This window comes from Chroicocephalus ridibundus, chromosome 10, assembly GCF_963924245.1.
Source record: "Chroicocephalus ridibundus chromosome 10, bChrRid1.1, whole genome shotgun sequence".
Classification (NCBI taxonomy): Eukaryota; Metazoa; Chordata; class Aves; order Charadriiformes; family Laridae; genus Chroicocephalus; species Chroicocephalus ridibundus.
In genome coordinates this window covers 8,647,259-8,673,489 of record NC_086293.1, presented here as the reverse complement: position 1 = coordinate 8,673,489, position 26,231 = coordinate 8,647,259, and the positions used below count along the sequence as shown (strand labels likewise).

Here is a 26,231-nt window from a genome sequence, read left to right as displayed (position 1 = left end):
TGCACAAACACCTCCCTATCAGAAGGGCAGGGAGGTTTGGCAGCTTTTCCTATCAGTTTTCAGAGACATCTGGGGACACACGAATGGACTGACACTACTAAGAAACCTCTTATCTTCATGGTTGTCCTTCCAGCAGGGATTCCCTTTGGACTTGAAAGCACATATTGGATTTCAGACTGCAGCTTTACCAGGAAAACAAATGGAGCTCCTGGAATTCTAAACTAACCAAGACCTTGTATCTGGCTTTTCTTTCCTGATGTTTGGGGGAAACATCAAGTGAACTGAATTTTCTTGCATTTCAGAGATTTACCCAGTTACACCAGAGTATTTCCAGAAGGAGAGAAACAGAGCTTAACTGCTAATATGTTGGGCTGAATGAAAGTGCTCAGTGGCTCTCCTCTGTCTCCAAAAATGTCAGTTTCAGTTCCCAGATTAAAATTAGAGCTGGCTGCAGTTTTGCATGGCTGAGGCTTTTTTAGTTGAAAAATCAGGCTTGACATGATTAAAAATTGCATAGATTTGTGACAGTTGGCTGGGATTAACCTATTAATTAATTCTGTCTCTCTTCGCCCCCCAATAATTCTGGGAAATCAAAACCATCTTAATTCTGCAATTCAAAAGTATGTTTTAGTTCAGAATTTACTTCAGTATCTATATTTTTTTTTTTACTTGCAAATGAAACAATCAGAAAAAATTTTGGGAACCACTGAATTCCTTTGTTTTGTTTGGGTTTTTTTCTTGGACTTTTCAGTTAGGCACACATATTTTAATTCTCTTGTGGCCACTGAAGCAATGCTTTTCCTTAGAACTGCAATCAAATGGCAAGATAAATTGCTTGTCCAGCACAGTTTAAAATATGTTTTTACATTTCTGTCATCTCACTATCTGTCACTCTCACTGCAGCTCTTTACCCTGAGTGTGTTCACTGTAATGTGTTTTTACTTCACTGCCATTGTCCAGATTTTTTAAACCCAACAACGTGAAAGCAGAAAGATTTTGAGGTGCTCAGTTTTAGCTCACATATTGTCCTTATCTATTTAAGGACCAGAAGATTTGACTTCAAAGATGTATTGTACTCTGTGCAGTCCATTACTTCTGAAGGCAGGTGTGCTATGGAGGAGACCTTTCTGAGCTCTTGTAGCCAACTCTCAGAACTAAGAATGCCATCTGATACCTGAAATGTAAGAGGGTCAACAAGCCTCACTGTGAAACCTTCATCAGAAACACCAAACTAGCTGTAGGTCCACCTGCCTAGAGGGACCAACAGGGAGAGTAGTGGATTAATATTCGAGTTTTTGTCCCAAATGTACTAAATGTATCCAAGACATAAGGACAAACTGCCAACAGGCTGAAGAGGTATTTAATTTGAGACAGCTGAGAATGGCCAGACACAGATCCAAGCAACTATCACTGGTCTCAGTTCATCAGTACCTAGCTGTATTTCCTTTGAGAAAAAGAAGCCTGAGGACATCCCTGTGATACTGATAAAGCTGGTGTAGCATGAGTCAGAGCACCAAAAGGTGTTCACTGATGATAGGTCTAAATCTGCTTGCTCTAAGCCTTTGAAGGATAGCATCTAATTAATCCAGCCATTTACTCAAGTGAAAGGATCCTCTTTAAGAGGGGTCTTGGCAAAACAGGCAGTGCCTCTTAAATACGTTCTTCCATCCATTAACTCTAATTGGTCGATTAAGATAAAATTAATTGTTATATGCCACCGAACAGCAAATCTTTAAGGCAGTTTTTATATTAACATCCCTTGGGTCTTGTAAAAGAAGAATTCTTGCCGGATAATTAAAAATGCTCTGTACATTATAAATAACTTTGCTGAGTGGCACAACAAACCGTAAACTACTGGATTAGATTTGCATTTAAAATGCAATAGCATTCTGTTGTTTTCGTTACAAATCTAATCTAGAGATATACCCCACCTCATTGAGCAGTGGATTCTGGAAAGGCTGCAGAATTGTAATGTGCAATCTCTCCTTCAATAAATCTCAGTAAGGCTCGGGGTGGGGGTTGGAGAGGAGAAAGGCGTACATAGAACACTCATTGACAGTAAAAGACCTGACCGTTTCAAACAGGCTGCATCTTGCCAATCTGCAGTCTCATCACCCTGTGTGCAGTACGTGCTTTTTTCTGTGTGGTGTTAGGAATGCTTAAATCACACCAATATCACTTCTGTGCCCCAGAAACATCATCCAGGGCAAATCTGCAATACACAGCAGACTCTCTCCTCTTGTGTAACCCCACTGAAATATATTTCTGGTTCATATAATGGAAGCAGGGAAGACAAAGAAGTCTACCCTCAGGACATGAAGATGGACAAGTGTACACATTCCTCCTTCTCTGCACTGTAATTTTATCAGAAAAGTAGCCATCAGAATAGAGTCAAGCTGCTAATAAACCCAACATCTACTGAGGACTCAGGATCATTTTCTGGGAGGTGTATGGGACTGTGATTCATCATACACAAAGCCAGGGTTGGACCCACCATGTTGTGGCTGAGCAGTGGCAGCCCTCTGAGGCTATGCTGGGACGCATCCGCTGTGTGTGCAGGGCGGTGAGGTGCAATGCAAAGCTGTGCTGGGGCAGCAACTGCCTTCCTGACCACCTGTACTGTCCCCCCACATCTGTATCCCCAGCATGAGCCAGGACAAACAGCTCCATGTATATGAGGAAAAAGGAGAGCGGCCATGGAGCTGCTGTAAGATTGATACCTAAATCTGGACAATGTATTAAAATTTCTCCTTCTTCAGTATCAGTATGACATTACCAATGCTGTCCAGAGATTCTTCTCAAAGGTGCTTGTTTGAAAAGCTCTGCCATCAAAGAGCATTTAATAGGTGTCTTTCTGTCCTGGCTGTCTTGGAAAGACAATTCCCCATCCTCTAATGCCAGACAATATAAAGTGAAGCATGCCTTGTGCCCAGACCTGAGCAGCAAGGGGTTATCTCCTGCAGACTGCTCCCTGTCTCAGAGCAGCTGGAAGTCCTGCATTAACCGCTATCACCTTCTAACTCCCTGTGGCAATTCAGACAATACTAAAGTAAACAGAAATAAAGACATGACTCATGTCAGAGCTGGCTGTGGCTATTGTCAAGAATTTCAATAGGCTGTACAGAGCTTGAAGTCAGGGTATAGTACTGGGATCCCTTACTCTGCAAGGAACTTACAAAACTTTCCTTCAGGTTTATGCTGCAAAGTGCAACAACTGATGAAACCTGCTGAGATTTTATTTTCCATCATGTTCACCATTTCACAAGTGAAAATGTCTCTTTCCCTTGTCTCTAGGCTTAATCCCTGATCCTCCTTCCCTCTGTTACAGCACATTTATGGGACTTTCTCCCATCTACAAGAGCCAGAGTGCAGCCCGTGCTCTACGCTGAGACAAAAAAAGCTATGTATAGATTTATGTAAGTTTCTAAAAATAATTTATGTTTCTTTAAAAAACTTTTCACAGTGCTTATGATCACCATATTTCTCCTTGGCTTAATAACTGTCAGCAGAATTCCATACAATAGACCCATACAGGTCTTTAAGGGACCTGAGCCCCATTAGTAGACCGCTTATGTGCTCCATAATTAACGTTACCAGCAGCCCTGATAGTGCTTGACCTATAAAAAGGAAATTCTCTCTTTTGTAAAACTTCTCATCAGTGCTATGGGTGCATGCTAGCTTAGTGTAGGCACAGAGTGGGGATTTATGGGGCAGAGAACTAGGAACTGAGTGGAATCAGCAGCTAGGATTTGTTTCTCTGAGAAAGCAAGAAGAGGAAAGGATGGGAACATCTTTCCCAAAACAACTACCCAAAATCTAGGCTGAATCTGTAGCTCAGGGCTTAACTTTCCTCCCAAGACCAGATGCCTTGAGAGCCTGCTTTGCCTAGGTTTGTCTCCAGGTCTAGTCTAGAGTTAACTTGCTTCAACTCCAAACGTGGGGTAAAATAGCATGAACTAATGTCAGCAGCACTGCTATTATTGTATACAGCAGTAAGCCAAAAGACAGTTTCAACAGTGTTGAAAATGGGGATCTTTTTTGAATATTCTCTGACAGCCATGCCTCTACCAAGCAGCTCTAGCTGGAACGAGCAGAAAAAACAACACATGAGTTGATTTTATCTTCTTGTCCTTGAGTTTTACCCTAAACAAGAAACTATGGTAACTACGGCTGTTCTTTGGGATGAGAATAGTATTGATATGGGCAGAATATGGGCAAGCATATTACAGAACAAAACCTGCTCTTCACCTGACAAATAATGTGGCTTTCTTCTGCCTCTATCTTCTAGAAAATGTCAGAAACATCTGGAAATTTGGTGCTGCTTCTCCTTTCACAAGTATTCCTTGTGTATGAGTCTCTTTTGCTTCTCTCTTTAGAATTCTTCCCCCTCGTTTGCTCTTTGTTGAGGCAGAAACAACCACAGCCTTATGGCTTCCTTGGGGCCACAGTTCAACTGAATTAATTATCAACGGAAGGGGCAGGCTGCATGTGTATTAAAAGCAATCGGGTGCTTTTGCTGTACCTATTGCTGCTGCTGCTACATTTATCTAAGTAGTGAAAGGCTTCGGGAGTTTATAGTAGCCTTTCTCTGTGCTCGTCTGATGCAATATCACAGATGTGTTTCTCGGAGCCAATCAAAATGGTGACATTGCTGTTAGGATTCTCCTGCCAGCTGCATGCCAGCTGCATACCAGCACACTTCAAATGCTAAACCACTGCTGCACCTGCTTGTGCTACTTGCTCAGGCTTTACCAAGAAGCCCTAATCCTTTTCTGATCAGCAATTATGTTCTTTGCCAAAGTGGTGATTCCTGCTTGGACCCGCTCTACCTTCTCCTTTGCTTTCACAGAGAGCCTTTGCACTGCAGAACTGCTGCAGAAATCAGGCATCGGGGAAAAACAAGTTCTACACAGACAATAACCCGCCACAACCTCATGGAGTGCTCCTGGGGAACTTTTTATCTGCAATAGAGATGGTATAAGGGATCAGTAAATGCACTAATTTAAGGACTGCTCCTTCCCTGGGGCAGGGAGTTCAGCGATAACTGTAAAACTGATGTGCAGCTACAATTTCTGTCTTGGAAAGGCATTTTGTTTCCTTTCCCCAGTGACCTCCCCCAAAATTTGGTTGTGTGCTGGGGTTCGCAGTGTTAATGTCCCCAGAATGGCATGGAAAACACAACTCGCAACAAGAATTACTTGGGAAAGCAGCTTGGTCAACTGCAGAGGGCACATCTACCTGCTTTCTCGCTGAAGACACTGCAAAGCCCTTAGTTGGCCAATGACCTTTGGTCAAATCACTGTATCTGGCTGTTTTACCTCTTGCTCTTTGCCTTACTTAGATCAGGTCACAAACTGGGGCTTCCCTTCCAAAGGCAATATAAACCCCAAGAGACAGAGAGAAGATATTTTTGCCTTTGGCAAGATGCATTCACTGAAACCTGTAAAAAGGCTTGATTCCATACTCCAGAGAGTTGCAGACAATGTTCCTGACAGAACTACAGGCAAAATCTCCATCCCAGCATCATCTCCACTGGCTGTCCAAACTTAGAGTGTCCATGGAAGAATGACAGGCTGGAGGGCCAAGCTCAGCTACTGCATTCAATGTAGCAGGGAATTAGCATCTCCATGTTTTAATGACAATAACCTTCCAAACAGACCTTTTTTTGGTATTTAAGGACTTTTGAGTGCTACATAGTTCAGCCGTAGACACTGGATGGAATGTCCTCTACAATGAATTCTCTAGCAATGCATATCTCCTCTTTTACACTATGGAATTCTCCTTTCTCACTCATTTTCTTATGTAGACTTTTACAAACACACCTATCTGTGACTACAGCATAGGGGGCCAGTGATCACTAGAGGGGAGAAAGGTTTTGCCTAATTACCCTCTTATTAAAGGGTAAAAGTCTTTAAAGGAAAAGAATGGTAATGACATTTATTATAAAAAAAGTGCTTTCTGCTTACAAGCAATAGAGATCCACAGGGCCAAACTCTAATCTCAGCCATCTCCTGTAAAATCCTTTAAAGTCTTTGTTGATTGTCTGATTAATAGTTGAATGAAAGGGATCTCTAAACAATTGTGAAGAGACTTCCTAAACTCTTCTAATATCCTTTACAGAAACCTTTCCAACTCTCTCATACTCTTGCAATGAGTTTAAGTGTGTGAATTTGAGGTAGCAGTAAAACAGACCACCCTTTTAGAAACAGTTCTGGTTTCTTTTCTAATGGGAGAACAGACCTGTTTTATGAACCGCAATTATAGCTGAATTTTCTTGAATGACAGATTGAATATGTCAGCTACAACCTTCCAAAATACTTATCTCCAGAACTTTTTGGCAATGAGGCAAGTATACAAAGGCTATGATCTATGGCAGGCATTTGAAGACAGACACTCAAAGGTTTTGGTCATTATCATGCTTGGGGATTAACTCTGTGGTGTAGGTGTTATTTAACGTACTTTAGAAGTTAAATTAAGTTGTTTCAAATGTCTTCACCACCTGGAGGCAGCACTGCAGGGGGGTCTCCCCAGAGTGGAGCAGAGGGGCAGAATCCCCCACCTCACCCTGCTGCCCACGCTGCTGGGGATGCAGCCCGGGGTGCGGGGACCTTCTGGGCTGCCAGTGCATATTGCCAGCTCATGCTGAACTTCTCATCCACCAACACCCCCAAGTCCTTCTCCTCAAAGCTGCTCTCCACCCCTTCATCCCCCAGCCTGGATTTGTGCTTGGGATTGCCCCAACCCATGTGCAGGACCTCACACTTGGCCTTGTTGAACTTTGTGAGGTTGGCACGGGCCCACCTCTCCAGCCTGCCCAGGTCCCTCTGGATGGCATCCCATCCCTCCAGCATGTCGACTGCTCCACACAGCTTGGTGTGGTTAGCAAACTTGCTGCGGGTGCACTCAGTCCCATTGTCCATGTCACCAACGTATTTGCTTTACTATTTCAAATATGACAACACTGACTGGCCTTTCTTGGTCATTGCTGTTTTGGTCTGTGAACTATTTATACTGAAGCTCCCATTACATAATTATCTCTAGATTTTCACTTTATCCTTCATATACTGTGCTTAAGATACCACACTGTGCCTCTCTAAGAGTTGGGGATTTAATCTTGTATAACATATGTGCTTCTCATTTGAAGGAGCAGAGAGAGCCAGGAATATGATGTCTTGATTTTATTGGTTAAAAACACATGCTATGTTGGAGGAAATTCGTTCTAATGGTTTAAATTTCACCTTAAGCTTAAGGGCATATGAAGGTCTGAGTAGCATGTTATTCAGACCATTTTTAGGCACAGAATTCATGTTCTAAGATGTTTATTATGCTCAGCTTTTGTTAGGCTTTTTTTGAGTGCATGTTACAGAAGGGTAGGGAATAGGCCATCATACAGACCATCCCTGGCTGCAGTCTTGGAGCTAATCAGGGACTGATGACCTGCAGGGAGCAGAGAGGATATAATCACTTAAGTGGCATAATTTGATAGAACATAGGTTGATGACTCCAGTGGTGAGGCAAGGGGACAGCACCTTGGAGGCGGAAGTAACTGCTCATCCATTGGATTTTTCTCCTTTTAAAGGAGCAGGATTTGCATTCCGTATGGCCTATCAACCATAGACAGTGGTTCTGTTGCTGTCTAACTATAATATGATTTTGATATACATTTTGGAATTGGTCTGCACTGACATAGTCCTTAAGATGTTGCGCATAGGCCTGGCGGAAGCCCAGACTGACTATGGCTATGCGCAGAGGATTGCTTACAAAGCTTTTAACGCAGCTGCTTACCCATGAAGCATCCTCTCCGATGCTAGCACTTCAGATGCTAGCGCTGTTGTATCAGTCCCGAAGCACCGGTGTGTTCCTGCCTCAGTCTGGCCAAATTAAAGGAAAGGTATCACTTGCTTGACACACTTAAACCATGTGTTTTTCCTGATTTTCTACTAAAGACAATTTTTTTCTCCATCTTCTTCTGAAGAAGCACATCCCTTGGCAATAAAACACATTTACAGTGGAACTGGACACTGAAGAGGTGATCAGCTTTCTTGATTGTACTAAAGCCGAGAGGAAACAAATAGGTGCCATATGTCTTGAAAAGTCAAATCCTTGGCAGTAATTTACAGGCACGAGACTACAATTCTAGAGACTTACTAGGAATTATCATGAGCCTTGGTGTAATTGCACAGAGCACTGGAATCCCCACACTGACCCCCAAGAATTCACTTAAGAGTCAAAGTCTGAGCAAGTCCTACTGTTGGTTAAGTACAATAATCAGGCTGATGTTCTTCTAGTATGTATCGGTGACCATTTTATGTAGAAGAATATAGGAACGTACAGTTAACAGCAACATGGGCTTTTAGCTCATTTCTTATGAATATTCAATATCACAGCAGGATTAGGTGTGGAACTGCAGGTATGCTCCTTTTATTCCTCTCTTCTCCCTATCTTCTTTCCTCTCTGAATTTTGAGCATCTTAGTAGATAGAAGGATTGAGACTTGGCAAACCTGGTAAGTCCAAATTCTGGACTCTAAGTAGGAAGCAAAGAGGGGAAATGAAATTCTGAAAACACCCAACCTATGCCATCTTCTTGACGTTATCTAAATCCTGATAAAAGACTCTCTCCCTTTCTCCTAAAAGCACTGGAAGTGATACTGTGGTAGACTATGAAATGAGTGTCCTTCCCATCCCCTTGATGTTTATCACGCTGCCATATGCATGGCTGATGCTCTGAAGGTCAAGCTGGGTTAGTGAAGCTATTCTTTAAGACACGTGCCAGAATACTTCAATTCCAACAGAAAGTTTAGCCAGTAACTTTGGTGAAATTGCTCTGACTTATAGCTGTTGAGGGTCAAGGCAATGCTATAGGTTACAGTGTACTGTCCCAGAGGTGGGGCGCAGCTGTCTTTTGCTTGCAGCCTGAACAATTGGTTTGCGTTGCTTTACACTTTGTAGTGCAACTCTTCAGAGAAAAGGAGCTAGAAAGTGACTTTCAGAAGCAAATGAAAATTGAGCCTGATTCAGGCTATGTGGACTGGGGAAAGACCAGGAGAATTTTATGCAATTCCACTTATGTCCCATTATTTCTACACTGTACAGAAGGCTAATGATGATCTATATTGTCATATACCCGAATCAGAGTTTAATTATTAATACCAGATAGCTAAATTTGGGGGATACACAATAACTGCCCTTCAGGGGGCAATATTCCCAGTTCTATTCTGGCAATGGTAATTCTAAGTTAAGATATATTTCTAGAACACTTTTGTTATTGGACTTTGTCTATAAACGTGATTTCTTCTAATTAGAAATTATTGGTTTAAATCTACTCCACATGGTCTTTCCTTTTAAGCAAGAAAATTAAACAGTGAATCTTCTCATCTGTCAATTTCTGTAAGCCCCCCTCCCGCCCTGCTTTTCCCCAATCACACACAGTAGTGGAGGTTCCCGGATTATTATAATATTTTATAGCAGTCTCACATTCTGTTCTCTGAAATGTAATAAAAGAGTTGTACTTGGCCATTCATCAAAAATGTAGCAATTCCATAAGGGATCAGCAGATGCTAAATACCAGTGCTCTGCAGGTGAATGTACCAAAGAGAAGTTCACGGGCTCAAGTCTCACGTATTGCAAGCGTTTAATCCAACACACTTGTACTCTCAAATGGCTGAAATAAGCCTCAGGATATGAGCAGGCTGGAGTTCAGAGTCCCTGTGTGGTTGTGGTAGAGCTGTGTTTGATAGGTATTCATATTAGAAAGCTTAAATCCATTGAGAGATATTTTAGGCAGAACTGCTTCAGCAGGAAATAAAACATCCATGTCTATTCATCATGTATGCATGTGTAAATAGGTTCATGTACATGTACTTGTACAATTTGCTTTGCTTTACGATTAGACCGTACACTGTTTCTCCAAATATATTATGCCATTATACGTGTATTACCCATTTACATTTCATCAAAGCTTTTCAGGCATGTCTTTGTCCAAAACATCCTGACAAATATAGCAAATAATAGCTATCTCAGCAGCAATGTATGTTCATTGCTGTCTGCCTGATGCTCTTCCCCTCCACCCCAGTTATCTTGATAAAGGGGTTGTTCAGGATCCCAGCCTTCATTTCTCCCCCAGCAGCAAAAACTGCATGCACAACAAGCAGCAGACTGAAAAATTATGTTCACGCCTTGACCTTGAGACTTCCTGAACCAGTTTGGATTGGCTCTCCCCTTGAAACAACAGGCTTCCACAGGAAGTTCATAAATGGGCCCAAGTCACAGCAATTGACGTAGTTTTAATATTTTTAACTTGGTTCTTCAAGAACTACCTAAAATGGGCGGCGTTTCACGGACACAAAGAACTGGCCAGCTTTTCCAAGAGCGAACGTCAGTGTGCTGGGCGCCATGCAAACCGCTGACAGCAGTGTGACTATCAGGCCCTCAGGTCCGGCTAACGCACCCTCTGCCGAGCCCTGCTAGCGGGACGTGGCTGGCTGCGTTGTGAAGCTGCCCTGTACTCCAGCATGTCCCAGCGTCAGCACCACTGGGGCTCCCGGCGCTGTAGGCAGCCAGCGTCTCCAAAGAGCTAAACCACAGGCCTGTGTCCTCACAGGCAACGTCTCCAAAGAGCTAAAACACAGGCCTGTGCCCCAGACCCCTCAGCTTCAGGCACGTTTGGATCCACAGCTTAAACATTGATGCAATCTCTTTCCCCATGTCGTACTCGCCTCCCCCGCCTCTGACGACTCTTGCCTCTCTCAGAAAGACAAAGCACTGTACAGTACATCATTCCTGTCTTAGAAATGGTTTGCAAGACCAATTCAGAGGTATTAAAGAAAAGTTCTTCTACTCCCCAAGTCTGAAATATCAAAAGAGGGATGTGTGAAAAGCCCATGGTTTGTTCCATTCATAATGACGGGGGAGAGGACCAGAAAACACAAATGTTGCAAAGAAACAGGAGTATTATATCTTTAGAAGAATGGTGTATGAAAATGGACATGAAAACCTTGCTTTTAAGATGTTTATCGTTTTCACACAGATCTAACAAAATGCAACTGTATTAAAGACATTCCTTTTCATTCATTTGCTTTGCACCCTGTTTTCTCATTACCTGTTTGACATGAACTTAATGGAAAACACTTCTTATTTACATCTCTGCACTCCACTGATTGTATGCTATAATCTGATGACAGAGTCAAATTCAAAGGTCTTGAGTGCATTGCTCCTATGTAACTATGAAAAGGACATTTTATTGTTTGCAAATAATCTAATGGAATGGGATGAAAGATCATTATTAATGTTAGCAATGCATATGATTTCAGACAGAGCTATTTAATTCATTTATAAATCAGCAGCACTGTCAAAGCGCCATAATGATAGGCTTTACAGCAACTTTTAAAATTAATTGTCTAGTCTGATTAGTTAATGATTTGGGATTTTCTGGTCTATATTTAACTGATATACTTTGAAAGATAAATTATATATATATTGTTGCTTTGAGAAATTGACAGGAATGAAAAAATGAAGCAGTACCCCTTCCAGCAAATAGGCTCTCTTTTCACTCCATCAAGAAGTCGGAAACCTTTCTCACTGAAGAACAAAGCGAGATCTCCCCACCCCACAAGCCACAAAATTTAGATCCATTGGATAAACCAAATATTTTTAAATGTTCTTTGGTTTGTATCTGTAAACCATAGGATCCAGATCCATTGGGCTTGCTAGTGTACATTTACGAGGTATAGAGTTAATTTGGTGTCTTTTTTTTTTCACGGATAAAGGCTTATCTTGTGTTCTTCCAATCTTTCTTGTTAAGCATTTCCTGAGAGGGGGTATAAGCCAAGGGACATGGAGGATCTGCCTACAGTGCCTAGCAGGGGAGGCCTTGCCCATTTGGCCAAGGCTAGCAGGTCTTACACAATAATTTATTACAGTACCTTTCTGTCTCCTGGTCTGTGGTTTGCTGCTTGCTCTCAAAGCCAGTGAAGCTGCTCATATCCACATAGCCGTCATTCTCGTTAGCAGCAGATAATGCCCTGCTGGGATCTTCAAAAAACTCAGTAAAAGTTCCTGCTCTGGTGGGTCTTCGAGGAGGAATCTGTATGTTTTCATAATCAGAGCTCATAGCAGGAATGTTCTCATAGTCAGACGTGTCAGCATTGGGAAAAGAAATGGACCTAGGTTTCGTTAATGGGAGTGGCATGAAAGGAGGTCTGGAGCGGTCCTCAAAGGATTCCACCCTTGAAACACTCCTGCTGAAGGACTTGGGCGTTCCTTTCCTTTTACCATCTTTATAGAAAAGAACAGCTGAGGGAGACTCAGATGCACGGAGCTTCCCCACATGTGATTTTAGCTGAGGTGAGCTACTTAGGCTCCTCCTGTCCAGGTCCATCAACCTTGCAGGCCCATGATAGCTAGACTCTGATGAGGACCTTGAAGAGGAAACATTAACATCTACATGGACTTTGCTTTCATTTTTTTTCTTGAATTTTAGAGTGAGGAACCTCTTAAAGGAAGATTTCTTTTTCTTGGAATACTTATCAGGTGAGTCATTCTCTATCAAAAGTGAAGGAGAACTTTTAGTGATTGGCTTCTTGGTGATGTAGGCAAGTTCAAAAGGAGGTGGTATATCAACAACTGAGGATGGAGTAGATACGCCACATGATGAAAGATGATTTCTCTGGGAAAAACTACCTGAGGAACCATTGACACAAGGCAAAGACAAATTGTCTTCTGTCCTTTTTATTCTACCATCATCCAATACACAGCCATCACTTTCTCTGTAAGCAGAGACGGGTATCTCTCTCCCTTCAACAGAGTAAGATCGAGGATATAGAATGAAACATCTTGACTTGGTTGGTAATGTCCTGTTGGCTTCCACTGGTTTTCCTTCCACTGAAGATAAATTATTGCTTAAATCTGTCCCACGGCCATTGCGGGAAGATGGTACATCAGTTTCAGGTCCAGTTTCTTCCGGAACTGTTTCTGGGACACAGCCCGGCATTTTCCCAGAGAGCGACCGTGTTCTAGTGACAATGCTTTTACGATCAATGGGCAGCAAGTTGTTTTCACCATCCATGCCTAATTCGTCCATTTCACTGTGATCAGCTCCTAAATCAGTCTGCCCATCATGAGCAATTTCATTTTCTGCGGGAAGCACGTAAGGGTCATCTAAGGAATCACTGCTTGTTTCTCTTTCCTCTGACTCTTCAGGCACAATGACCACTTCAGGGACTGCTAGATTTTCATGCAAGACATGTTTGGTCCCACATTCTACATTCATTTTGCCATGCTTACAGACTTCTAACTCTTCCTCAAGTGGGACCTGTTGACTTGGGACACTTTTGCTGCAGCTGTTTGCTTCCGCCTCATTGTCTTCAAGTTGCAGCTCATCTGACTTAGAGGTTTCCACAATGCTTTCCCTATGCTCTTCAACAGTCACATCTTCCAGCTCTGGGTCCATCTCTGGACTACTAGGTACACTATCAGAAACGACACAATCTTCATCCAGAGAGGTCCCTTCTGTTTGAAGATTCTCATCTGAATGTTCCGTGGGTATTTCCTCACCACATTCATTCTCACAAGGAGCAATTTGACAGCCATCATCCATATTCTCTGCATTCACTGCTTCTTCCTCCCCTTTGCCAGAGTCTTTGCTTGTTTCACAGGCTACCTCTGATGACTTCTCCTCCCCTCTCCTCTCAGTGATCTGGCAGCCATCACTGGCATTTCCTGTGTTTGTATTATCATGCTCATCTGTGTTTGCTTCCTCTTCTTCAGCTGCTGCTTGATGGATGGACTCTCCTAAATCATTTTCAGCATTGGGTCCATCTTCAGGCGGTTCTAAGCCAGGAGCTGGTTCTTCACTGGCCTCATCAGGCAGCATGCCAGGGCTTGCACAGTCATTATTTTCTAACTCCCCTTCCATGTTCAAATCAAGCTCTGCATGCACACTGTGGTCACCATCATGTGCCAGACACCCATCTCCCGTTTCTAAAATCTCAGGCAGTTCCTCTTCCTCCTGCCCTGCCTTCTCATTACCTGGGATTGATTCATCTCCGGGTAGTGGCATTACAACAGTATCTTTAGAGATATCACCCACTAGTTCCTCATCTTCATGCAAAATGTTATCACTGTCAGTCTTACAATCACTATTGTCCAGTTCCAGGTTGTTAGAAGTTTCCTCCTTGTTTTTGGTTTCACTACAATCACTTACAACATCCTCATCTTCATCTACATTCTTGGAAGCATCATTATGCCTATCAGGGGCATCTGAGGACTCCTCACAAAGTGCTTCGGACTGGTCACAGTCTCTGGTTGACTCTTCAGAGTCTGGTTCCATTGGTTCAACAATATCTGAAGAGTTATGGTGCTCATCTTCGGTGACTTCTCGATTGCTGGTATCCTCATCATTAGCAATGTTATCCTCTTCCTCCTCTACTTCTTCTGGAGTTTCCGAGACTTCATTTTCCACAGAGGAATCTAGGTTCTGATCATGCTCATGTTCCAAGTCATTACAGTCTTTGCTGGTCAGCTGAGCTTCAGGAACTACAATGTATTCATTATCTGTCTCAGATTCTGTGCAATCAGCATTGCATTGGTTTCCTTCATACAGCTCTCCATCAAGACATACCAGTTTCCCATTTGAGCATTTATTTAAGTTATTGTTGGTATAAACACTGGATTTGCCCTCAGTGTCTGCTGAGAATTTTGGCTTGGGAGCAATAGGTGGTTTGGGACCCCTAGACATAGAGTTCGAGTTATGAAGAATATCAGCCCTTGGCAGTGAAGGAGAAAATTTGGAGACAGCTACTGGAGAAAGATGACCGATAATCTTTGGTTTCGGTGCTAGTGGTGGCTTTGTGATTTCTGCAGAAAAGAGAGAAAAGCCATGTTAGCTATCTTGGTTTCCTATTAAAGTCAGTAGAATATATCCTACAGTAGACTTCATCTTATACCAGTGACTTCTAATGCAGAAGGAGTCCGGCCAATAAATTGCTCAGCTCTGAAAAGAGAACTGAAGGAGCAATGCATATGCACCGTGCTTCCACGTGGCACTGGAGCTACTCCAGGGAACGCAGTTTAAGGTCAAAACTGAACTGAACTGAACTAGATGCAGCCCTTGCACACTTGGGGAGAGAAAGATGTACAGCTGCAGAGCCAAGGGCATCTTGTACACAGATACCTATGGATGGGTGACACCTCCCGCACTCAGAAGTACTAATGACATGAGAGACCATTTGATTCTGCCCCAGGAATCTGTTTGCCCCAAGATTAAGTACGAACACTTTGATTCAATGATGCTGAAGTGTTTCACTGCAAAGAAAGAAATGCCTTTCAGCCATAGTAGCTGTTCTTATAACACAGTACAAACACTTTGTAGCAATGAGTTTCATTTCAATATGTAGTTTGCAGAATTTCAGCATTGAACAAAATTAGTTCTACCAACAGATCAAAGTTTAACTCAACTCAGCGAAACTGAAGTGAACACCTGGTGCCCAGACACAGTCTTCCCATCTGCCATTACCGTGGTAACAAAATATGGAGCTACATTTTGTTTGTCAAACATAATCATGAGGGCTAAGACGGTTTACTAAAAGCTTGGGTAATACTTTACATTGACTATGTAGCTGAGCTATAATGCACTAAATGAAATACTTCAACCCAAAACATGAAGAGTTACTGGTTTAAACTTAAGTTTCGTTTTCACACTATAGCTTCTTCAGACCTTTTGTTAGTCAAAAGATCCTCCATCCTCCTGTAAATGCCAGCATCCCTTGCAGGTACAATCTTCTCTGAACATCAAAATATACTGTAGAAAAGTGAATTATCTTGCAAAATAAGGCCAGCCAGGGTCTCTAAACTATTTCTAGTGGAAGTGCTGACACACATGTAGGGGAATTCAAGCAGATTTACAATAAGCTAGATGGAAGCTAGACGAATTAAGTCATATATGGCCATTTTACTCACAGTACAGTTTACATGCCACAGCCATTTCCAGCTGCCTTGGTCCTGAAATTAATATTCTTTAAATAACTAAATGAAATGCTGAAAGGCTGCATAAATAGGCAACAATAGGGATCCTTCCTCAGGAGATTTTAGATGAGATGAAATATGTGGTGTGAAGAAGCCAGCACACCAAATGGTTGCAGATGGTAATAAGGAAAGAGACGGGTTTTGCTCTTCCTCATGTTTCCTAGCCATCAATGGGTAATTACATGGTTAATCAATCAGAAATCTCTAATTCTTTTTATAATTTTAATTAACATATTTTAGTGGAAAAAGGGGAGCTCTCCATTGTAAGGAAAAGCACAGGACAAACTATTTCACCATGAGAGATACAGGAACAATTCTCTGTGCAAAATCTTCATGCCCTACACATGGGAAATAAGGGAACAGCATCTCAAAAGACACCATTTAGGATACGGTTCCTATGTGAAATCTTATCCTAAATCATGGTATAAGTTTCAGGAAGTGTAGTTACTGTACTGTTATATTTTGAGTATTTTGGAAGGCAGACTTTTGACATCTGGACACCATACTAAGAATAAAGTAATACTGAATGCAAACTGCTTTAAAATGATTCACTGATTGTTCTGATATTTGGTGTCATGCACTTTTCTTATTGTTATCTTAATACAACTGGAGTCATTTGTATTGAACTAATACTGGCATATTTGTTTGGTTAGACTCCGTAAGGTATAAGAGGCTGTTTCTTCTGATCTCTTAACTTTGCTGAAATTTATTCCAATATTCAGAAAGATTATGACAATTTGGCATTCTGATGTAGTCAGAAAAGTCTTTCTAGAATTATGAGACACCAGAGAGATTTCATCCAAGTTAAAAACTGAGTCAGTGAGCTCAGCTCAGCCTAGGATTGAAAAGTCTGTTCTAATCAGGTGCCTTATCACATATACCGATTAAAAATTATTCTGTATCTGGGGTTTTATCTGATCCAGCTTCATGTGCGGGAGCCTTAAAACAACTCGTGGAACAGTAGGGAGCGAGAAGTGCCTATTCACCAGCCTCCAGTACTGCAGTGTGTACTCTTGTTTCACAGTATCCACTGCTGCTTTGAGCTGTAGGGCATCTGTCTAATTATTGAAATCACAGAATGGGGGGGTAGCTAATCTTTCCCTCCAGATTATTTCGGAAACGTTAAGTGCCAAACACTTCAGCATCGCTGAAGTACTGTTGCTTCTGTTGCAGCCAGCAGCAAGTCTGCAGCAGCTGAAGGCTGCAGAGTGCTGAAAACTGCTGTCTGTTAAAAACAGGGAGGGAACAGAAGTGGGCTGAGTATCTTGCAAGCCTGGCTCCCCAGCCAGATCTGCATTTTTAAATCAGTTATTGCAACAACTGAACATCCTAAACTAACTTTCTAGTAGTAAAATGCATGAATTTATTAGCTAAAACCGAGTTCTTACACCTTTCCCACCAGAAATCAGCAATGGACCCCTTACCACCATAATGAGGCATTTTTAGGACTAGCTCCAAGGAAGAAGCATCACTTTGGAGGTATTATGCCACTTCCTGCAGTGTCTGGCTTTTCCTAGGAATGTCTGTCCAAGAGTAGGACACAAATATACCTGCTCCATTCCTGGGATGTGACAAGGCTTGAACACAATCCCTGCATTCTCATCCTTGCTCTTGTCAGACAGAGTGTCTGTACTGAAACACTCAGTAATGAGAAAAAGACTGGACTGTAAAGAATGCCAGGATCTCCCAAGCTTTGTCTTATAAGCAAATTTTAAATAAAATAATGTAATGAGCTCATTTCCTTTATGCAAAATAACCATGCCTAAATATGCATAAATAACTTAAAAAAAAAAAAGCTTAAACGGAGTTACTCACTTTCCCTCCAGTGATAATTTTCTATAGCAAAAGAAATCAAGTAAGCTTGAGTTTTTTCTTCTGCTCCCTTCAGTAACATTGCTAGTGGAAGAGAATTTATGGTAATGGACTCTTGTTCATAGTATGGTAATAACAGGCATTGTGCTGTCCTTCTCTTAACCGCTTGTGCCAGCTACTGGTCACTAGTGATTCCTTCCATAGTTTCTTCCTAACTGTTCTGTGTGTTGATCTGTTGAGCTTGCCTTTCATGAGGCTCCTTAAACAATTTTCCTTTTTTTTTTTTTTTTGGGGTGGGGAGGGGGGCGGGAGGAGGAGGCGGCAGAAGGAGTAAAAATGTTTGTTTAAAAAATAACCCAAACAATTACTGAAAAGAAAGCACCACTGTTTGCCTTTTATCAGGACAATTTCATTCTGCTTCAATTTCTGCTTCCTTAGCTGTCTGATACACTTGAAAGGTTCTGGCTGTAACTTCTAAATGGAGACAGAACAACACTGCACCATAAGGAATGTGTATGTTCACAAATAATTGTGCATGTTTATTTTAGGATGTGTTTTATGTTGAAGGGAGACACACCCACCTTGTGCTTAAAAGGAAACTCCTGGGGAATAGGAATTTCTTTAGCCTGCTCCTCCCCTTATTGTTCAGTGCTTCCTTGTACTGACAAGGACCGCTTCCTCTCCTTACCCACCTTCCCTCAGGCAAACCTGCATTTCAGCATGCTTTCATTCCTGCCATGGCCCACATGAAATTAGGTTACTCTCCTCCCCTCCAAGTCTCTAAGCGGCGAACAGAGCTTAGCAGCTCTCCTGGGATGGCAATCAACCCATACAGCCTTCGCTGTTCCAGTGTTTCTTTGGAGCAATAAACGTTTTGTTGTGTGGTATTGCCTGAACCACTGCAACTACCCACCACTTTCAAATGTTCTGCAGATTTAGGAATTAGTCTAGAATTTAATTAAGGCTTACAAGGGACCATATCTACACGCCCCCCCCTCCCCCACCCCACCCCATCAAGCAGCTGGTTTTGGAGTGAAGACCTAATTAAACAATGAGGTTTCACATTGCAGGGATATTTATAGACATGTCTCAGGCCCATGGTCTTTGATGGTGGCCCAATAAATGACTTGGCTCCACAGTGCAGATACTAGTTTCAGCCTTGGCTGGTGCCACAATCCAGTTCAGACATCTCTTAAGATGCTGGAAGTAGCTTTTTGTGATGAACAAACTTTTGTGGACCTGTGTTTTCTTCATGCCTTTGGCATTAATTCAACTCAGACATATGTTAAAATGGGAGACACAGAACAGAGGACAAAAATGCACTGCATAGTTCAGGGATCTGCAGAGCTTTTAGATGGAAGTGGCAATGCAGGTGGAGAGACCACATTGCAACAGTGGAATGAGACTGCACCAAACCTAGAATCCCAGTGAAAACCAACACACACAAGTCCCGTCTGTCACCGCTTCTGCCTGGGAAGAAGGGATTGAAATGCACAGATGGAAAGTGCCTGAGAAACAGGAGGTAGAGGGAAAATATCCAGACAAGGGCATCAGAAAGTCTCGTTCAGCTCCAATCAGGAGCTGTATAATTTCACTCAGACATATCAGAATAAAGTTAAAAACTTGCCTTCTATAAGGCTTTGGTTTGAAGACAGCAAAAGGTGGAGTATATACCTTACTATCCCCCTTATCTTATTCCTCTAATGAATTGCTCATTTTCAAAATAAAGAAGCCCTTATTTCCAGTTAGTGCTGCCTGGCTTCTATCTCCAGCATTTGTTATTGTTTCTCCCACTGGGTTAAAGACCCTTTAATTATTCAGTATTTCTCTAGGGAAGACATATACCTCCCTACAGCTATGTCGCGGTACATTCTTCTTTCTGGTAAACTAATCAAACGAACTCATAAACAAATCTTTGCAGTTGGACAATTTCACCTTTCCTGAAGTCTTTTCTTCTGGATTTTTACTGAACCTTTTCCAATTTTCCAATAGCCCCTATAAAATACATGGGGCAGACCTATGGGAAGAACTCCAGAGTAGGTAACGATGGTGCTGTCTATGGAGATCAGTTCTTTCTTAGACTCAGTTCTCACTATTCTCCATTAGCTTGTTACTGTATCAGGTTGACTTCCTTGTCCACTATGACCTCCAAATTGTTCCCAAGGCTGTGTTGCCTGTTCATTGTCTCTAGACTGATAGCTTTATAATATGCATTATGTGTAATTTGTTTGAATGGATCCAACTTAATGATCCAGATCTGTTTATATAACTGCCCTGCCTGCTTTGTTAATTACCCTTTCACCAATCTTTCCATCACAAAATGAACTTTGTCATCCGGTACTCTTCTAGTTGCTTTCCTACCAAGGAAAGTTTTGGACAGTATCAACATAATCCTGGTCCCAGCACTACGCATACCACCATTTGATAATGTTACAGAGATAACTACCACAGAGATTTGCTACTTGCAATTAGCCAGTCCTCAGTCTAATTAACCCAGACTTTATTTGTTATATAAATGCTTTTCTCTTAAATCAGAACGCGCTACTAAAATACTACAGAGACATCAGTGTATGTCTTCGCATCTATACAGTTGCCTTTATCAAGCAAATCTGTAACTTCTTCCAAAGACTGGGATCAAATTCCCTATTTGAAGCAAGCAAAGTCCCACTGTTGAGGAAATGAGAATAGGCAACCTTAAGAATAGCAGTAAATATAGGAATTCATTTACATGTCACTTGCCAAAACACTATTATAGACATAAAAATTATTTGGACCAGGAAGGATAGAAGTTATTCCATGGTAGCATTGCTATTTTATGAACTAGGCAATGACATGAAACAACAGAGAATCTATGCTATACCAGCAGCCATCATGCTCACGCTCCCTCTCGCATCAGAGCGTGACAGTGCTAAGAGCTCATACTGTTGGCAAAAGCCATGTGTGCCAAGTGCTGCACGAACCCAGAAACTCATGATAAAAGTGTGACTGTATGGTACAGTCAAAGGCAGAAGTTTCCACACTTCAGCTACCAAAACACCACCAAGTTCCTATAAAGCAGGACAGAGTGGGAATTCTGTGCCTGTGTCTGTTTTGGCTCATCCAATACATGCGGTTATATTTTGACCATGGTGCTTACTCCTTAGAGAAGAAACTGTTCTGAGAGAACGGCAGGCAGAACTTCCTATCAAAATAACACACGGAGCTTCACTGTAAGTGAAACGGACAGCTCTTCTTTGCAGATGAAGAGCTGGTTTTGGACCTGGCCACAATATGGGCACCAACCACTACAGTAATGCTGCCAGGAATGTAAGGCAAGGCAAGCACAGTGTCTCCTAAAACTCATTTATTACATTTCCAGTACAGGAAGCTGTAGGTTCCAACCTGTAATTACAATTCTGCCAGCTGTCCAAGTCAGAGAGGTAGGGTGTGTTGAAGCTGCCTATGTAGATAAGCCATTTTAATGTCATTCTGAATTAAGTATCCAGCATAAGCCATGTAACCTGCTTCAATACGGTGGAGATTAAATAGAAGAGGTGGCATGATTTACAAGGAAAGCATAATCCCTTTGAGGGGTTCAACTCATAAAACACCAGTGCTGTCACTGGTAGGACCCCAGGATGTACTGTAAATAACCAAGATGTCATTAATGTTGCAATTTTCTCCGCAAAAGTAGTTCTCTTTGGTTTACAGCATGTAAATGCATCACTTAGGTCACACTGTCAGAGAAAGTCTGAAGTGACAAACGTCACATAAGAAATGAAAACAGTTGCATGGGAGTCACTTGAAATGGAAAAGGTATTTAGACTAGGATCCTCTAATGACGTAGGAGTGGACGTCTTCCTTTCAAATGGGACCTCAGTCCAGATTTAGGTATCAGCTCCCACTTCGACTTGAACAGGAATTAGATACTTAAGTGTCTTCTGAGAATTGAGGCTTTAGGCACTTGAGATCTTGAGGTCCTGTTCAAAACCAGAAGGTCATCGGCTCCTAAATGCCTCACACATTTATGAAAATGGTATTTCAGCTTCTGCATAAGTCTGATACTTTTGAAAAACATCTATCCTCTCTTATCAGTGTATGTTCTTCAAATGTGTGATCAAAAGTACTTTGCATTTTGTACTCTGTACTAGGCTCCACTAGTGTGAAGGCAGACCTATAGTCAGAAGTTACTATCCCATGGGAATTTTGACTTCTTACAAATCTTCATGAAGTATTAACAGCTGGACTGTCAGAGCACATACCACTCTGCAGAAATAAAATGCTGTTCTGTACAGTTAGTGGAATCCATCCTCTACGATTAGATCGATGCATTATGACTCCAGGATATCATGTCAATAGCTTACAAATTTCTCTTACTATATAACTTTACTACAGCTATCTGTAAATATAATACAACAGCATAACATCCCAAAGAGAAACACTGCTGGGGAAAAGGGAAAAATCTAAAGGCCATATAATCAGTAAAGGATTAATTTCAACACCAAAAAAACTTGATCCTGAAAATTCTCCAGCATTTTCACTGTCTCTAGCAGACTGTACATACAAGTCTTCGTAGGGCTGGGTTGCCTGACTACGAAAAACCACACGTACATGACAGTTAAATAATCATAGAATCATAGAATTGTTAGGGTTGGAAGGGACCTTAAAAGATCATCTAGTTCCAACCCCCCCGTCATGGGCTGGAACACATCTTGGTTCTAAACTACTGGCATGTATTTCTTCTTCATGTAACTGTGAGTGTTTGTGATGTTTCCAATTCGGCTGTGATTTCACAACAGGGAGTTCACACTGCAGCAGACAGCTTACATTCACCTGCTGTTTCATACATTACTTCCTAGGAGCCAAAGAAGACGTTGGTTAAAATTCTCTGACAGGTACATATGGCAGCTTTTCCTATATCACTTTCAGTAGCAGCTGAAAGAATATATAGTCTGCCTACACCTCTGAACAATCTGGAGTCTAACATCTGTACATTCTTCCTATGGGCGGTACTGAACGGCTGGAAGGCCCTATGTATGAGGCTGGGAGACGGGGGTCTGTCTCTTGTCTCTTACCACAGATTTCCTGTGACCTTGGGTGGATTGCTTCATCTTTCTGTTCATATCAGTTCCGCATCTCTGAGGATAATCCGTATCTCCCTTCCTGTTTTCTGTCTGTCATTATTTTAACTTCTGTGGGATCAAGGCTGCCATATATGCCCGCACATACGACTCTGCTTAGTGGCGCTATGTGAGTGCCGGTATTTTTACTCACTGTACTACAAAGATCGCTAATGCTGGTCCCTGAGTTTGCCAGTTAATAAATGCGCCTCTCCTTCAGATTCAGTAGGAAGTTCTGCTTTGCACTGATGGGAGAGACATTCCTTGCATTGTGTGAATGTACAAAACAAAGGCTGAGAAGGGATATGAGCACTCTATAAATACAACCTGGAGGTAAACACCAGAGGAGGAAAAGAACTATTTTTAAGCAAAAGGACAATGTAATCACAAGAATAAATGGCGATGAATCTGGTCTGGAAACTGGAAGCACTAGGAATGGTAAAAGGCTCTCAGCTTTGTGAGAGGAATAGCAGGAAAGCTACCTAAAAATTTTTGGTTTAAGGCATCATTTGATTAATTAATAAAAGGACTAATACGACACTGTGTTCTGTAATAACGGGTACCGCTTTTGGTAATGAAGGTAGTCCCATTCAGTCCTACATTCTTGGTCATAAAATGTAAGTCTTTACAAATGGATACATCTGATATTCCTTACACTGCACTTCCCCTGACAACAGGATCAGATTAGAGCTGGTCTGTTTTAAATAATGGAGAGATGAAGAAAGAGAGGTTGGAGCATCACGGCTAAAGCAATTTTTGGCTGGCTCACTTAACTTTCAAATGAGCTTGTCTCCTGGGAAGGACAGAGCCCAGCCCAGACAGGATCAGAAAATAGAATGGAAATGTCACCACTTTTTGGGTAGGAGAGTGTCTCACTCCCCTCTTCACGGGGAAAGAGAACCTTTTGCTTTAAACTCAGAGGAGTGCTATTACATGCTGATAGAACAGCAGAGGGCTGGGTCTGACCTAAGAGATCCTTTCCAATCCTATGTTCCTGTGCTTTGGCAAACAATGATTCACAGTTTCCCAACACATGACAGTTGTAGGGCAAGGTATCTAGCAGTGAAATCTCTGGGCTTCAGGATGTACCCATGCAAGTGAGGTACCCAGCAACATTCACTTTCTGGAACAAGGAAACACAGTGGAAAATTTTAGGGCTAACACAAAGGGACTGTTTCTCTTCCTCTTTAATTCTAGATGCAGCATTAGATTTTTCTAAATAACTCCAGAGTTAGTAATAATTGTTTCCTGGAATATTATGGTTTTTTACACACATGCCTCGCCCCTGAAAATCAGAAAATGTTGGTGGAGAATTTAAAGGTTTTTTGCTTCAATTTTCCAGTGACGACTTCTAATGTTTAACTGTTGAACGTCTTGTCTTTAATATCTGTTTCTTTCTCATCTTATCTCTTTCATCTTCCCAGTTTCCATCAAGGAAAATTTCTGGGAAGTTAACAGAAGGAAAGGGGAAGGGTTTGGGTTTGTCTTGGAGGGAAAATTCTGCAAAAAACATTACCTCCCCGAAAACAGACTTTCTGAAAAGAAAGTCCCAGCAAATTTCCCAGGGGCTTCGTGAAGGGTTGAGGGAAGAGCGGGCGCAGCCCTCCCGACCTGCCCGTCTGGTTGTCCCCGGAACCCCCCGCCTCGCCAGGGCTCGTCCGGTCCCGGCGGGGCCGGCGAAGGGGCAGGCACAGCCCCGGGGTGCGCGGTGCCCCGCGGGGAGCCCGTGAGCTCCTCCGGGGCGGGGGGAAGAGCGGGGCCAGTCCCAGGCGGAGGGTGCCTGGAGGAGAGGCGACAGCCCCGGTGGCACGGCCCAGGAGCCGCCGGCCCCAAAGAAGGGACCCCGGGGCAGGGGGTGGGTGCAAGCCCCGGAGGAGCAGTGCCCGGCCGGGGGGTGGGGGGTGCCGTCCCGGTGGTGCTGACCCCGGAGGAGGGGTGTGCCGGCCCGAGGGAAGGAGGCTGCCGGTACCGGAGGAAGGAAGCCCGCCCGGCGTTCGCCGGCCCCGGGGAAAAGATGTCCGGAGGCGGAGAGCCGCCCGGGCGGACCGGCGCACTTACCGGCGTTGTTCATCTTCCACCGCAACTTTGCTCCCTGGCTGCCCCGGGCGCTCAGCGCATGGTCCCGGGGGGCCGCCGCCGCCTTCGCCCCTCGCGGGCGCGCCCGGCCCTACAGCCCCCGCGGGGCAGGGGAGCGCAGGCGGGCGGCGGGCGCGGGGCGGCGGGGCCGGAGCGGCGGGCGCGGGGCGGAGGGGCCGGGCGGGCGGCGGCGGCGGCTCGGGGGCGGTCAGCGCCGCGCGCGCCTCCGCCCTGCCCCGCGCGCGGCCCGTCGGGGGCGGTGGCGGCGGCCGGCGGCGCGCGGGGCCGGGCCGGGCGGGGCCGGGCGGGGCCGGGCCGGGCGCCCCCGCCGCGGGGCGAGCCCGCAGGGTGCGGGGCGGCGCGGGCGCCCCGGGGCGCGTCATTGCGGGGCGCGGCGGGCTGCCCTCCGCTCCGGCCCCTTTCGCCTGCGCCCCGCTCGTGTTCCCCACTCCCTTTCCACCGCCCCCGGTCCTTCTTTGCGCCGTCCTTGCTCCCCCCGTCTCCATCCCCCCTCCCGCCTTCTCCAGCCCCTCCATCCATCCTTTCCCCCTTCATCATTTCCCCTTCCATCCTTTTCCCCCTCTTCATCCTTTTCCTACCGTCCATCCTTCCCTCCTCTCCATCCTTTCCCCACCTCCATCCATCTTCCTCAATCCATTCCCCCCCATCCCCACCCACCCACCCGCTCCATTCCCCGCAGGACACGACCGCCCCTGCCCAGGAACCCCCAGGGAACGCGGCTCCCTCCAGCCCGCCCCGCCCCGGAGCATCCCTGCGGAGCCGGTAGCACCTGCTGCCGGCAGCGGGCTCTGAGCGCAGGGAGGCCGGGAACGGTCCCTCGCATACAAACCACGCTTCTCAGAGCAGTCTCAGACAGCCCCAGACTGCTGGCTTCTCCCCTCTCCTGTAAACCGGCCCCTGGCTCGATGCAGTTAACGCCGACACCCCGTGGCTGGGCCTTTCTCCCTGTTTTCGGGCTGGCAGCAGCACTAACCCCCAGACAAGGCTGGATCGCCCCCTTCCTCTCAATGGAGGCATAATATAGCCCTGCTACCTTTCCCAGTGGAGCTGGTATCGCTCACGCCAGAAAGCGCGAATTGCAAATTTCCCGCCCCTGGCAAAGAAACCCCAGGAGGGCTGAACTGCCCCAGGGGTCACATCCCTAGTCAGAGAGGGGCCATTCCTCCCCCGGGCAGGACGGTTGCTCAGAGCCCTGCGTGCCC

The 26,231-nt window shown here is 44.0% G+C and overlaps 1 protein-coding gene across 3 annotated transcripts in view; it reads right to left on the bottom strand.

Moving 5' to 3' along the window:
- FGD5 (FYVE, RhoGEF and PH domain containing 5) overlaps positions 1 to 25,961 on the bottom strand; it is a 103,853-nt gene extending 77,892 nt beyond the window's left edge. For 2 of the 3 annotated variants that reach the window (XM_063347882.1, XM_063347881.1), the window contains exons 1-2: positions 24,991 to 25,161; positions 11,923 to 14,854 (exon numbers count right to left, since the gene is read on the bottom strand). In XM_063347882.1, the coding sequence (XP_063203952.1) occupies positions 11,923 to 14,854; positions 24,991 to 25,003 (2,945 nt within the window). In that variant the 5' untranslated portion in view covers positions 25,004 to 25,161. Of the gene's footprint in view, positions 1 to 11,922; positions 14,855 to 24,990; positions 25,162 to 25,858 lie in introns of those variants that run through there. The other variant, XM_063347883.1, reaches the window with a different exon arrangement.
- Between the last annotated feature and the right edge of the window lie 270 nt (positions 25,962 to 26,231).